Raw genomic sequence first — 15,753 nt, forward strand, 5'->3', positions numbered from 1 at the left:
AAATAATATTACATTATGTTAGGCGTCATTTGTTTGTATTTAATGGGGTTTGAATCTTAATCATTCAAATTTATCTCATTAAATGTGTTTGTTTTTAAGAACTGATCTTAATTATTCAGATTCGATTCATTAAGTTTGTTTGTTTTATTTTCTTAGAAGTCTCTTAATTGGTTTGAATATATATGAATGAATCAGATCTGTAACACATCCTTAACACTGTTCAAACTAAAAAATAAGACTCCTATCATAATTCAACTAAATCACGACAACTCATAAAAATTATTTTCTAATTTAATTAATATTAATTACATGCTTGCCGTTATAATTTTCTTTATTCATATTAACTTGATATACATCTTTTACTTTCTAAATTAATTAATATATTTGAATTGATAAGCACTCCCATGATATAATATGTAGCACGATTTAAAAAAATAAGAAATTATTGGTTATTTGATCCATAACAATAAAAAAGTTCCATAATAAAATAAAATATTTTCCTAAACCATATATTTACTACTCTATATAAACTATTTTAAATTGTATTATATTAGATTCTCAAAGTATTTGAGTGCAAAAAATAGTCATATTAATGATGTAACTTGATGTTGAGTTCTTAAAAGATAAATCATATTACCTTGTTACGGTAAAAATGTTCAAAATATTATTTTATATGAAAAAAAACTATTTTACTTATAAGGTTTTTATAATATTTTATTGATATAACGTTTAATTTCATATATGCATTCAGATATTGAAAACAAACTGTTCCAATAATTTAGTGTTCATATTCAGAGACAATATTTTAATATTCACATGTTTATTCAGATTTACACATCTAGATCTTAATGCACATCTTAATATTTAAATGTGTATTCAAATTCAAACATCTTAATCTTAATGGAAACAAATGAGACCTTATCACTACTTGTTAATCAAATTCACAAATAAAATTATCTTTATAATATTTAGGAAAAATGCACAAGTACCCCCTAGACTATGACCGAAATTCCAAAGACACACCTTATTAAGGTCGTATTATCCCCTAAACTTTTTTTTTTGTAATTTTTTATACCTCTTTGGCTTAGGTGGCATCCAAATATCTCTGACGCATCTTAATTGCGTGGAGTCACATACAGTGCCACATAAGACAAAAGGTGTATAAAATTACAAAAAAAAAAGTTCAAGGGGTAATAGGTCCTTAGTTTAGTTAAGACGTGTCTCTGAAATTTTGGTCATAGTCTAGGGGGTACTTGTGCATTTTCCTTAATATTTATTAAGTTTTTTTTCAACTAAAAGTATAAATATCTAAATAGAAATATTAACCTAATTGTTTTGATTTTGGACTCTCTTTATTTTTAAATTTTAATATTATATTATATTATATTTTTAAATTAATTTTTATTGGCCCACGGGCCAGCCCTACCAATATTTCTCAAGCCCCCAAATGAGCAGGCTTATTCAGGCCGCGCTAAAAAGCCCTTTTCTTAAATGGGCTTCAAAAATCTTAGTCCAACCCTATTAATTCCCGGGTTAGGCCAAGCCGGCCCAACGGGCCTAGCCCATATTGACGGCTCTAATAAGTGAGAAGTTCCTAACCCCAAAGTTGAATTACCATTTACCCTTATTTTACCTCTAAAATAAATTAATATTAATATCTATTTAATTATTAAATATTAAGTAAATGTTATATTTAAATTCATGCATCAAATAAGATCTTAATGCATCATATATTCATGTACTAACTAAATGTAGATAATGAAGAGTTTAATAACCTTTCAATTTTAATTTGTAAGATAAGTGGGGGTAATGAAGAGTCTATCAAACACACTCCCACCATATTATTTATATTCCTTGTGTTATTCAAGTTTGTAATCATCTTGCATTCTAGAGTAGGTTAGTCTACATTCCTTGTAAAATTTTCATTACCAGTTTGTAATTATAAAAATTCTTACTATTTTGTTTATTTGTATTCTTTAAAATTTCATGCATATTCATCTTATTTTTGTTGAGAAATATGTAAATTATGACAGTTACAAGACGAATATACTCCAATATGAAGTTGTAAGTAAATATTTATTTTTCATATCTCCATCGTTTTGAGTTTTTAAATATAACTTCGTAGTTGATTACTGTATTTTTGTATTCAACCTTTCTTCTATTTTTAGGATATATATAGTAAAGGTAATTACATTTTGTATTTATCATTAATTATTTTGAGGGTAAACATGTTAAATTCCATAGAATAATAATTATGTCTTTTTTCATTGTTTGATAATCATTTATCTTTTTAAATCAACATATTTGTACTTTTTCCTTTTTATATGTAATCTCAAATGTTTAAAAAATTCATGTACTTAATTGTTATAGTTCAAGAAATATAACATATTCATGCCTTCTTTTCTGTTTATCTTATTTATTATTGTTATATGATTATAGTTTTTTATACATATGATATGTTTCGTCTAGAGTAAGTCATGTTTTGTCTAGAGTAAGTCTACTTTTAATAAAATGTAATTTAATTAGTATGAAAATATATATTTTTGTCTATATATTTTAATGTGATGTCTTTTAATATGGATGTCATGTCTTTATTTATTTCTTTTTTTTTCCGTTTGAAATTGTAATTTCTTCTATAAATTTGATGGTATATCGTCCAAATATTTTGTAATATTTTTCTTTATACGTATCTTTTTTTATAGACAATTTCTTTTTTTTATTATTAAAACTTATGTTTAGTAATTAAAATATATTTATTCCTCTGATAAAATAAAATATTTATTTTTCATGAAGTATTAAATATATCAAACCTCCAACATTTAACATAAGATTTTCATGTTATATTTTATGTAGAGTTGTATTCTTATGTTAAACATACATATGAAAGGACTTAGATATGAGCTTTAGCTATATAAATTAAAATTTTCTAATATCAATTAGGGGACAAACGTGCGATGCACGTTCCGAGAACTAGTATATATATATATATATATATTATACGAGAAATGACAAAATGGTTCCATATTTATAGTTTTGAACAACTTTTGATCCTCTAAGTTTGCTAAAATGTACAAAATAGATAAATAGACCTCGAAATACTTAAATGACTAACATTGATCATGGATAAGCAACGTGTATCGTTCACGAGCCAATTTTTGATTGGCCTATCGAGTTTAATGTCAATTGGAGACAATAATTTCAATTTTATGATTTGTTCAAATGAATTCTATTTTGACTATTAAGTTATTTTAGATTTATCTCAATTTAACTTCTGTAATGGTAGTTATATTATGTTATTATATGTATGATTTTTAGTATCAAGGCAGGTCATGGGTTAACTTGAGGTTACTAGTGACTCCAAATATTGTGTTACTATTAGGGGTAGTATCTAATCGTGACATTACACTATATATCAAATTTGATTTTTAGGAATTGTTTGATTTACGAGCAAAATTACTTCAAAATTATAACCTTGTAATTAATATCGAAACTAATTTATGCAACCTGAGCAATAAGAATATTATGCACATTAATTTGTATAATTTACATTAAATGTAGAATATTTTTTCTTGTGTATAAATAAAGACCTTTGTATTCTTATGTATTTAGATGAATAAATTGAAACAATCATTCTTTAGTTTCTATTGTGTTTTCTTTGTTCTCCATATGGATCTCCAACACTATCCTACATAATAAGCTTTCATAAACACAACACTGAATCTTAGTTATTTCTTTAGCTTTAGATGTAGCTCCTCTGCTTTAATCAAAGAACATGAACATTCAACGTATTTACTCAATAAGGACGAATCATCAGTGATATCAAGATTCTTCGATTCTTTGCTCTCTGGATCACATGATAAAAGATATCTAGGATATAACACTACCAGAAATTTTTCATTTCTTGTGAACCCAATAGCATCGCTAATCTCACTTTTCAGATCTACAACAAATTTCTCCATCCATGACTCTGTTTTACCATACTGGTTCATAGTCCAAACAACACAGCTATGAAATGATTGAATCATTAATTATTTCATAGTGGTATTGTCTGATTCTGAACTAGTTTAGTAAAACAGAGTCGTGAATGGAGGAATTCGTTGTGATTTAGCTTTTTGTTGGTGTTTCTATTGTTTGTTCTCTTTTGGCACTTGTTATGTAGCCATTAAAAGAATATTTGTAACCCTCTTATTGGTATAGTGAAGCAATTCCGATCTTGTCGATCCCGTGGTCGTTACCTTCGGTTTGAAGGGTTTTTCACGTTAAACTTGGTGTTCTTTATGGTTAGATTTTTCGATTTCATCTTTTCGTCACAACAAGAACCGGGAACTGAAGGATCTTGATATCCATGGTCGGGGTAATTCATTCTCGAGCAAATATACACTGAGAGTTTATTGTTGCTTGATTGAAGCAGTGGGGTTGCATCAATATCTGAAAACGCAATAAGATTTAGCGTTGTATTTCTGAAAACATATCGAGAATTTATCAACTTTTAATAGCATATATTATAAAGTTGTGAGAATTTGATCAACTTTTAATACCATGCTCTGCTAGTTTTTGCATAGCATGGTATAAATTGCTAAATTTATTGCACCATATGAACTTTTAATATGCAGTCTGACTTTTGTAACCATCAAGATTAACTCAAATAAATTCGTTATGTATTTAACGTGCAAACATGTCACTGTTTTTTTTTTCCAGAAAAGACATAAAGTCATTATCAAAATTTTCTTGAATTTTAAAAAGATAAACTTAACTTTGCGGGAATTCTATTACCCCACTAAAATATTGAATATCTTTGTAAAATACTAATTTTACCCATTTTCTCACTTGGTTTGTGAACACGCGTACGCACATAAAGGTCTATTTTTGTGCTAAATACCAATTAAAAGGTGCCACGTTTCAGTTCTTTTCTTTACTAATTATGTATTTTATTTAAATTCATCATCTTTCTGTTGGGTTTTATTTGCCCTGATTTCTTACCATAAATAGGTTTTCCTTTTAGGAAAAGGTTTTAAATTGACTATTCTTTTTTTGGTAGGAAAAGGTTTAGGACTCTATAAATAGAGGCATGTTCCTTCTAACTTAATTAGCATTTACAATGTAGTTTTAAGGGCTTTGAGAGTTTTGGTTAGAGGGAGAATTTGTGAACCTCTCATGTATTCCGAGTGAATTGGTTGAAGTTGTTTCCCTCTGTATTTTGTACTCTCATGTTTATAGTGGATTGCTCATCTCCTTTGTGGACGTAGGTCGATTGACCGAACCACGTTAAATCTTTGTGTCTTTTGGTATATTTCTCGTTGTCTTCTTACTCGTGGTCTTTCGAGGTTTACTTTGCTAGCTTCCGCGTTTACACCTGCTTATTTACGGTCCTAACACTTTCCAAACACAAGCTCATAAGAGCCGCTGGAACTCTCTCGGATGAATTCATCATCTTTCCTCAAAAACTATTTGCTTTTAATCTCCGATCGAAAAACTTAATTTGAAATTGTTCAAGGCTTAATTTCTTCTTAATTTCATTTAGTTTTGAGGAATCAAGATATTTTTGTGATAAAATTTAATTTCTTCTAAAAATATGATCCTTTTCAAATAATGTAGGAAAAACCTAACTTGTTAACCTTCAATTCCTTATTTCTCCAAAATTTTTTACCAAAAATAGTAAAGAATGAAGCCCATGGTCTCCCCTTCACTATCGCTTGACCAAGAAATCGAAGAGACATGAAAAGCTGAGAAATGAGAAACAAAAAGAAAAGTAAAGAAAGATGTTCAATACTAGGTAATGCTTACACTTCTTCTGTTGAGTCCATCCCCATTTTTTTGGTCAACTTTTGCTATTCAATTGATACAGGTAATTGCTAAAAATGAATAGTGATAAGAGTTGAAAATAAAAATTTGGTAGTTGACAAATTGGTAAGATTTGCAAACCCTTTTTGACTTTGCTATATTTACCTATGTCATTAGTGATATAGGTATGATTTTCTCCTTCTATAAATAGAGGATTCTTGCTCATTTGTATAACACACGAAGTTAGAGAGAAAAAATCACTTTGAGAGCAAAATGAGATATTTCATAGATTATACAAAAGAGCAAGTTGAAAACCAAAAGAGTATTGTTCCTTTTGAGTGTATAGTAGTCACTTTAAATATTGAATTCGTGACTATACAGTGTAAAATTTCTTACTATACTGATATCAGTTGCTCCTCTTGGCCCGTGGTTTTTCCTTTATTTAGAAGGGTTTCCATGTAAAATTCTTGGTGTCATTATTTTCCCATTTTATTTCCATTACTTTGACCATATATACTTTTGTGTTTATCCACGTTTTTCCAACACTTGTCAGGTGAGAAAATGACTTAAAATGGTCCTTTTGTCAACACATTTGTGGGATAATAGAACGCCCGTAGAGTTAAAGCTTTTTTAAAAACTCAATATAACTTGAATGACGAGTTTAGTGATAGGCTTGCATAGATACTTGAACTTGTTTTCATCATTTGGTTTTGTAAATGATGAAGTGATGATTCATATAGTCGATCTCAACTTGCTCGAGATAGAATCCTTGGTATTAATCACCCCAACACACTTCTCTACTAGAAATTCCCCATTTCTCCCAAACCCAATAGTAAAGTAAATTACTTGGATGTTGTAGATTTTCCATATACAGTATCTGCACACTTGAAACTCTAAAACAAACAATAGGCAGTTCTACAAGCCTTTATTAATCATGTTTGAACTCTCTCTTAACATATAACAAGACACTGCTTACAAGTACAAACTATAGTTTGTGTAAAATAAGTGGAGCACCATATTGGGGTTGCGTAGTTATAACGGAATGAAGAGCATGAGTATAAGATGTGGATAAATCCAATGAGAAACGTTGTAGGATCATAGCCAACACCATCTTTGCTTCTAACATAGCGAAGTTTTGTCCAATGCATATTCTAGGACCCCATGTAAACGGGAAGAAAGTGACTTGACCCTTTGTTGCACTTGAAACGCCTTCTCTAAATCTCTCTGGATTGAATTTCTTTGCGTCTTCACCCCATATCTCTTCATCGTGGTGTAATAAGACCGCTGGTAATGAGAGTAGCACGTCTGCTGGTAGAGATATATCTCCTAGTACAGCATCTTCATTAAGCCGGCGTGTAACTGTCGTTACTGGAGGGTATAACCTTAACGATTCGTACAAGATCATTGTCACCTGCATATATAACATCAAACAGTTGAACTACAATGCAATTTTCGTCTGATTTAAGCATTACTGAACGATAATACTTACTACTTTTAGATGAGTCAGTCCATCAAAATCTGGTTTCCGACTCCCAAACACTTGCAATACCTCTGTTCTGGCCCGTGTCTGCCAATCGTGATGTCTGCACAACAAAATTAGAGTCCATACAAGCAACGCCGATGTAGTTTCTTGTCCAGCAAAATAGAACAACTTGCATTCTTCAATGACTTCTTCGATGCTAAGTCCAAAGTCCTTGTCTCCATGTTGTTTGATTTCTTTAAAATTTGATTCGAGCAATATACCAAGTAGATCCTTGTTATTCGCCTCTCCTCCTGTCATTGCCTTCACTCTTTTATCAATAATTCCTCTAATTGTAGCCTGAACATGCTTCTCGATTTCCTTCATTCTTCGATTCCTCTTTGTTGGCAAAAAACTACGATATAGTTCAATAAATAAGAAATCTAGCTATAAGTGAACGAGATTTTGTATTCGAGTACAATGACTATAGTATGACAACATCAATTTACCTCCACCCTGGGATATAAACGGAGCGTACAGCTTCAATGAAATACTGAGCTTGTTCTGTTTGAAGTTCAAATATTCGTCTACCTTCTTCATAGCTACTGCCAAAAGCTGTTCGAGAGATCACATCACTAGTCAATTGCTGAAGGTGAGGCCATACATCTATCTCGTGTGATCTCTCAACCGAAACAACATCTTCCCATTTACTCAGCATCTCAGTACAGCTCAAATAAAAAGCTGGAAGCATATGCTGTTTACGAAATGGTTAAGAGACGAGTAATGAAGAGAGACACAAACGTAAACAAAATCCGTTGCAGTTACAAACTTTTAGTTTCTCTAGATGGAAGGCGGGATTGATGATTTTTCTGTGTTTAGCCCATTTGTCTCCCTCCTCTCTTACTAGTCCTTGTGCAAGTAACTTGGTCAATGGATTTGTTTTCGTCTTTTGGTAAATGTATGTTTTTGTGAATACTTCTTTTATGAGATCAGGATCCATGATGAACACCAGTGGTTTTGGACCCAACCATATAAATGATTTCTTCCCTGAAAACAGATCATTCCCCTGTTAACTTCCAAATCGAAACAGGGGTTTTTCCCCAAACTTTTACGCGAAAATAAGTGATTTTTCACGAGTAGAAAAAGCTGAAAAAGGTAACTTTTACATAAAAACTACTTTCAAAACATTGGTCAAACACAAATTACTGCTCTGATACTAAAGGTATTTTTCTCAAAAACACATCACACAAAGAAGCAAATGCTATAAGACTAAATGGGAAAATACCGAAACAATTCTATCCATCTCAACAACAACATAAGGTATGCGATAGGTTGTAAATAGCTAGTTGCTATAGTTTTTCTGAGATCTAGATTTTCTTAACACTCTTCAACGAAGGGAATTAAGAGTGTAGATGCTACCTAATTTGTATTACTTTGACTTGTTCTGGTAATATTCACACCTTATTTCCAAAAAAGAAAAAAAACAACCTACACAGGATAATAACACCAGTAGGGCGACCTATGGCCTGAAAAGGGTAGGATGTACATACCGTATTTCTTGATGGTGTCAAGAAAGAAAGGCAACGATCTTGGTGCTATATCATCATCGTAAACACTCATGGATTTGGATGTAACTTCTTTAATCCTCATGGAAAGTTCTTTTGTGTCCCCATACAAAATCGAGTACGAATTGCCCTTCACACCTTGTTCTTTCAGCAGCTTCTCCAATTTCTTCGGCCTGAACCAAATCCAGTTCAGAACGCTCCATATACACAACAACAGAGTAATCGCTATAACAGAACAAGACGCTTTTACTATAAATTGAACATAATCCATTTCCACAACTAGTATGAATATGGCTACTTCACTTTATTTTTCTATCTTTATAGGAACTTCTATACTAAGATCAATGTCTTCATTATTTTACGAAAAAATATAATGTTTGACTGTAATTCGTGATTAATCAGATAGACAAATTGAAACGGAGAAATGTTTTATCCTTACAATATTAGTGCAAGGTCGTTATCAATGACTAGAAAATTTAAAAATTTGGGTTGTTATAAGCATGCCAACCAATTACAATTTTTTTTTGTTTTTTTACTGTGATGTCATGAAACATGATCAAGAGTTTTTTATTTTTATAAATACATTAGTCTTAAGAATTTTTTATTTTAATATTTACTTAAGACATTAATATACAATCAACACTCAACATGATTTCAGTCATTTTCCCCTTGTTCAACAAATAATCAAGCATTCTTGTTTTCTTTATTTTTTTGTTTGTATATACAGTCGTTCAATTTTTATTTATAACGCCTTAAAGTCACTTAATGACAATATCTTTTTTTTCATAAAAAGTAACTTAACTAATAGTTTTTTCACACAAAGTTACTCAACTTCTTTTCATAACCTCAGTGTCACCTAACTATAACTACAGTAAAACCTCTATAAATTAATATAGGTGGGACTATGAAATTTTATTATTTTATAGAGATATTATTTAATCGATAAATTAATATTTATTCATTTAAACAATGATTTGAGATTTGATGAAGGTTAATTTTGACTATATCAAAATAATTGTATCTTACTAATTTATGTATCATATTTATTGAGTTCACATATAAAGAATATTATACATAAAGTACAACGAATACATCAAAATTATTATATCTTACTAATTTTAACCTTGTGATGCTGTGATAATAAGAGCTTTCAAGATATATTATCGAACATATTTTATCGTAAGAATTAGCAGGTTATGAAAGTAGGACAAACTGATATAGCAAAGATAAATGTTTGGATGCTATCGATTTTGCAATCCTTGTTTGGATAACAAAAGTTCAGCAAGAGACAATAGGAAAAAACAATGTTGATGATAAAGTTGAAGTTGATACTATACCTTTGGAACCACTTACGCATAAAGAAACACTTATCGCATCTAAAAATTCTTCACAATTTTATGGTGCAGTTCGAAAAGATAATACCGGAGCTCGTGGATGTAATAAGTAACTTCAACTAGATTTAAGTATATATAAAAAAGGGAAAAGGGTCTGATCTACCCCTCAACTTTGTCATTTGGAGCTGATATACCCATTGTTATCAAAGTGGCTCATATATACCCCTACATATAAACAAATGGCTCACCTATACCCTTTTCCTCAAACGGAAATGAAAAAAAAAAAGATAATTTTAATCTAACTTTTTATTATTTTTTCTACAATATATAATCCCATATGAGTAACTTTAATCCTCGTCAAACATATTTTTTTTTGACTTTTTTTTCAATGACTAATTTAGAATTATTATTTTGATAATCAAATTTATTAATATTTCACTAATATTCTTGTAAAACTTATTGTAGATGACCAAATTTTTTTCTTCAAATACAAAAATCAAATTACAATATAGACAAAAAAAATAGTTTAATTTTTTTTCTTTAAACAAAGGAATGAAAGAAAAAATAAAATAAGAATAAGAAACTCAAATAATTCTAATAAAAAAAGTCAAAAAATAATTTATGTATTAAAAAAAATTAAAATATACCTTGAACTTTGATAGAAGAATCATATATATATATCCCTAGATAATTTTTTTAAAAAATTAAAAGTAATAAATATACATTTAAAACTATTTTTTTTAACTTCCGTTAAATGAAGGGTATATGTGAGCCATTTTGTAACGGCAGGGGTATATGTGAGCCGTTTGTATAACGGTAAGGTCATATATGAACCACTTTCATAACGAGGGGTATATCAACTCCAAATGATAATGTTGAGGGGTATATCAGACCATTTTCCCTATAAAAAAATAGAACACAATAGAATCATATTTCACTAAATTGTCTTTAGATATATTTGTACTTTTAAAGAATTATTAATTTATGATATTAATGGGACCATATTTTTATATAGAGATCTTCTGAAAATATATTATCTTACTATCTTATCGAAATTGGTGATTTTTTTCATTTGACCAAGTTGGGACCGGAGAAAAATATTATTTTAGAGAGATTATTAATTTATCAAGTATTAACTTGTAGACGTTTTACTGTATTTTACTTATAAAGTTACTCAACAATTGATATTTCATTTAGAAAGTCACCTAATCAATTTAAATATTTTATAATTAAATTTTATATAAATACAATTTTGTTAACAAAAAAATAAGATGCTCATTTTACTCTACCCTCTAATTTATACTCCAAATATAGAGTTCTCTATTTTTTTCCCCACACAATCAACTCTAACTCAATTCTCTATTTCACAGTCTAAAAAGGAATTTTTTTCTCTGTCTTCAATATTATATTATTATTTATATTTGATTCTCATTTTCTTATTTCATAGTAATATAAATCCTTTATTTCTAAGAAGGATGGGTATCGTAGGAGATGAAACTTTTTGCCTTAATAAAAAACTTAAAAACAGTTTCTGCTTTGGAGGGTTTCATTTTTTTAGTTATTTTATACTCCCCTCCGTCCAATATTTTTTGTCATGATTTTTATGTTTTGAGTCAAACTAATAAAGGTTTGACTAACATTTTAAAATGAATTTTTTCATAATATGCAAAAAATTGTAATTTATAGTACTTTTCATATAATTTTAAAATATCGAATTAATGTGATTTAATTTAACTTTTAAAATTAATCGTAGCGCAACATGACAAACGGGGAGAGTAGCAAATAAAGAAGCAACCTGGAAGTGGTAAGAATAAAGAAGTCCAGTTTCCATTAAAATAATAGGAAAAAGGAAGACATTAGTCTGTATTCACACTGTGCTTTAAAATATTAAAAGGGGACACAAGTGATTTCGTGTAGGATTCGCTGTAAATATTTATATCATATTCATTCTTCACGTGAAAAAGGGAATATCCAGACTTTATGTTTGTGAAAAGTATCATATGAGTAATGACAATAATATTTATGAATTTCTTTGTACGAATGGATATATAGTGTTTGAGCAAAAGCTACTGAGTTTGGTATCATCGAACGTGTATCTGTGCTTGTAGGTCCGCCCCTGATTGAAAGTCGACAAAACTTTTGTAAAAAAATAATACCACATGGAATGAAAGTATTTTTGTGTGGCCGCTCTCTTGTATTGACCAAAGAGACGCATTCCCAAAAGAAAGGCATTATTATTAGAACACCAAAAAAGGATTAGATTTGAAACATTTTGTTAGTAAGAAATGATTGCAGAGCAGAGGTTGTGTTTTCCTGTGCTGTTCATCATTTGTCTCCACTTTTTGTTTGCTTCATCCCAGATTTCGCGGCACCATTTATTTGAATTCTACTGTTGGACTTTCCACTTCATGGACCAACAGGCCGTATTTGTTAGATGCAGATTCCTCATATGGAATAACACCCATCCTTGTGAGTGAAAATGATGGAAATAAGTACCACTTCTGTGGCTTCTACTGCAATGATGACCAAAGTGTTGAATGCCTTCTCGGGATCTTCATTGCATTCCCCGATATCGTTTCTACTGAGATAAAGTTAATGGATCCCCAGTTGGTTTGGTCTGCTAATCGAGACCGTCCAGTGAAAGCCAATGCAACCTTGCAGCTAGGCCTAGATGGAAACTTGGTCTTGGCAGACTCTGATGGAACTTTTGTTTGGTCCACTAATACTACTGGAAAATCTGTTTCTGGCTTAACCTTAACAGAAATGGGGAATCTCGTGCTCTTTGACAAAGCCAATCGCATAGTTTGGCAGTCATTCGATCATCCTACAGATTCTTTGCTCCCGGGGCAGAGCTTGGTTGCTGGGAGGAAGCTCGTGGCTTGCGTTTCAGAAACCAATCTGAGTCAAGGTTTGCTTTCTCTTGCTATTCTCAATAGAAGCCTAACCACTTACATCGATTCCGATCCACCTCAGGTTTACTTTACTTCAAGAAGGCCAGCTAGTACGTATTTCAGTTTTGATGGTCAAGCACTTACTGCTCCGCCATACTCTCGGACATCACCAGCTGAATTCATGAAGTTTGGGCCTGATGGACACTTCAGGGCATACCAATGGGATGAGAACAGATATAATTGGAAAGACATATCTGATCTTTTGCTTAATGTATACGCACAGAATTGTGGTTATCCAATGGTGTGTGGAAGATATGGCATTTGTACAAGTAACGGCCAATGTAGTTGTCCGTCAGATCAAAATTTCTTTAGGTCATTAGATGAGAGGAAAAAAGATGTTGGATGTTTACAACTGACATCCATTTACTGCAACTCTTCCCAGTATCATAGTTTCGTAGAGCTAAAAAATACAACATATTTTGCATTTGAGTACAATCGTGAAACAATTCCGAGCAAATTTTGGTTTGGGGGGATAACGTTGGAAGATTGCAAAAGGGCCTGTCTAAGAAACTGTTCCTGCAAAGCTGTTGTCTTCGGATATGATGTTGATGAGACTAGAACTGGGGCTTGTTTATTACTGAATGAGGTCTTTTCCCTCGTAGACACCGATGACAGATGGCACAAGAGAGTACTTCTTAAGGTGCAGAATTCCTCAAACACACAGAATCAGTCTGGAGGAAAAAAATCAAGACGTCACACAGTGATAATCGGATCTACTCTTGCTGCTATATTTGGGATAATTTTAAGTATCACTGCTTGCTTTGTTATCTTCAAAAAGAGGACACAGGATTCCACAAAGTCTGGGGATTTTATGGATCTCGAACCAAACTTTACGGGAATGCTAACTCGGTTCTCCTACAATGAGCTAAGAATAATAACTGAAGATTTCAGCAGAAAGCTCGGGGAAGGAGGATTTGGCTCAGTATATGAAGGAACACTGAGTAATGGCACCAAAATAGCTGTAAAGCGTCTGGATGGTCTAGGTCATGTGATGGATTCATTCTTAACAGAAGTTAACATAGTCGGTGGGATTTGTTGACACCCAATTTTGACCCGCATCGGTATAAGTTAGTTAGTTTTATAAGTTAATCGTCGGAAAACCGTATTAACGGAGTATCTTAGGTGCCTTAAACACCTTCCTAAGATACTAATAGGAATCCCGAACCCTTAAAATGTTTCAAAACAATTTTTCTGTTTAAGTTGTTTAGAAACGAAGTTTTCTTGATTTTTCTTAAAAAATTAAGTGGCGACTCCTAAAAGTCGAAAATAAACTCTTTTCGAAAATCAACCCTCTTTTTTTCGGTAAAACAGGATTCACCACGTCAATCTGGTAAAACTCATTGGATTTTGTGCCGAAAAGACCCAAAGACTTCTGATCTATGAACATATGGTAAATGGATCACTAGATAGATGGATTTATCATAAAGATGAAGAAAATGGGCTTAGATGGCGTATAAGGCAAAGGATTATAACAGATATTGCCAAAGGATTAGCTTATCTTCATGACGAATGCAGCCAGAAGATAATTCATTTGGACATCAAACCACAAAATATCCTTCTAGGTAAAAACTTCAATGCTAAGATATCTGACTTTGGTCTGTCGAAACTGATCGATAAAGACGAAAGCAAAGTGGTAACTAGGATGAGAGGAACACCAGGGTATTTGGCTCCTGAATGGTTGAGGTCTGTAATCACTGAGAAAGTTGACGTGTATGCCTTTGGAATTGTGCTCTTGGAGATTTTGTGTGGGCGAAAGAATTTTGATAGGTCCCAAGCTGATGAGAATGTCCATTTGCTAAGTGTTTTCGAAACAAAAGCGGAACAACTACAGCTTATGGATATTGTTGACAAAAACAATGAGGATATGCAGATCCACAAAGAAGCAGTGACAGAAATGATGAGCATTGCTGCGTGGTGTCTACAGGGAGATTTCACCAAGAGACCTTCCATGTCATTAGTGGTTAAGGCATTGGAAGGTTTGGTGTCTGTTGAAACAAACTTGGATTACGATTTCACAAGCCTACCCGAGGTTGAGGATGACAACCGACAGAGGGAAGACACTATTAGTTTAATATTGCCTTCAATTTTATCCGGTCCAAGGTGAAGAACTAGCTTAAGAGGTTGTGAGTTCCACTTTTTTTTTTTTTTTTTTCTTTTCCATGGTCTATTTCTTCCTTTGTATTTCCATGTGAAGAAACCTTCCTCGTTTTATTCCTATTGGAAATTAGTTAGTTGTTATATTCAATTTAGTTAGTTAGTTTGTATAGTTAGTTACATTGATAAATGTGTAGTAACTAAATTCTGTTTTAGGATATCATCATATCATATATATATTATTATAAGCATGAAGCTCAAAACTTAAAAGTTGAATTATCATTTTGCCCCTCTAATAAATTAAAACTTATATAATTTATATATATAATCTTCTTATTCTCATTTCATAATTTTGACCATTCAAATTTCTAACATAAATGTAAATAAAAATAAAAATGAGTAATTATCAAGAAATTAAAGTAGATTCATGTATCTTTAAAATTAAATTTCATCTCTATCTTTTTTATATTTATTTTAACAATAATTCAATTACCATTTTGCCCCTCTAATAAATTAAAGCTTATATAATTTATATATATAATCTTCTTATTCTCATTTCATAATCTTGA

The 15,753-nt window shown here is 31.2% G+C and overlaps 3 protein-coding genes across 3 annotated transcripts; 2 read left to right on the forward strand and 1 right to left on the reverse strand.

The window, feature by feature from the left end:
* Positions 1-6,614: 6,614 nt before the first annotated feature.
* On the reverse strand, positions 6,615-9,207 carry LOC101265840 (cytochrome P450 CYP72A219-like). Its single transcript, XM_004243215.5, has 5 exons — positions 8,791-9,207; positions 8,070-8,287; positions 7,750-7,994; positions 7,271-7,655; positions 6,615-7,192 (listed from the first exon to the last, which is right to left on the reverse strand). Exons 1-5 carry the CDS (start codon positions 9,074-9,076, stop codon positions 6,767-6,769), a joined length of 1,560 nt encoding a protein of 519 aa, XP_004243263.1. The 5' UTR covers positions 9,077-9,207; the 3' UTR covers positions 6,615-6,766.
* Positions 9,208-12,303: 3,096 nt separating this feature from the next.
* LOC101255607 (G-type lectin S-receptor-like serine/threonine-protein kinase SD2-5) lies at positions 12,304-15,243 on the forward strand. The gene is made up of 2 exons (XM_010325777.4): positions 12,304-12,333; positions 12,435-15,243. The coding sequence occupies exons 1-2, from the start codon at positions 12,304-12,306 to the stop codon at positions 14,127-14,129; spliced, it is 1,725 nt and encodes a 574-aa protein (XP_010324079.3). The 3' UTR covers positions 14,130-15,243.
* On the forward strand, positions 14,089-15,454 carry LOC138337251 (G-type lectin S-receptor-like serine/threonine-protein kinase SD2-5). The gene has a single exon (XM_069287115.1). It carries the CDS (start codon positions 14,478-14,480, stop codon positions 15,192-15,194), a length of 717 nt encoding a protein of 238 aa, XP_069143216.1. The 5' UTR covers positions 14,089-14,477; the 3' UTR covers positions 15,195-15,454.
* The last annotated feature ends 299 nt before the right edge of the window (positions 15,455-15,753 follow it).

The sequence above is a fragment of the Solanum lycopersicum genome, chromosome 7 (assembly GCF_036512215.1).
Source record: "Solanum lycopersicum chromosome 7, SLM_r2.1".
NCBI classification, from domain to species: Eukaryota; Viridiplantae; Streptophyta; class Magnoliopsida; order Solanales; family Solanaceae; genus Solanum; species Solanum lycopersicum.

Coding starts and splice junctions, on each gene's coding strand:
- LOC101265840 (XM_004243215.5), bottom strand. CDS start 9,076: ATGGATTATGTTCAATTTATAGTAAAAGCGTCTTGTTCTGTTATAGCG. Junction 8,288..8,790: donor TGACACCATCAAGAAATACG/GTATGTACATCC, acceptor ATCTGTTTTCAG/GGAAGAAATCATTTATATGG. Junction 7,995..8,069: donor TCCATCTAGAGAAACTAAAA/GTTTGTAACTGC, acceptor TTTCGTAAACAG/CATATGCTTCCAGCTTTTTA.
- LOC101255607 (XM_010325777.4), top strand. CDS start 12,304: ATGAAAGTATTTTTGTGTGGCCGCTCTCTT. Junction 12,334..12,434: donor TTTTGTGTGGCCGCTCTCTT/GTATTGACCAAA, acceptor AAATGATTGCAG/AGCAGAGGTTGTGTTTTCCT.
- LOC138337251 (XM_069287115.1), top strand. CDS start 14,478: ATGGTAAATGGATCACTAGATAGATGGATTTATCATAAAGATGAAGAA.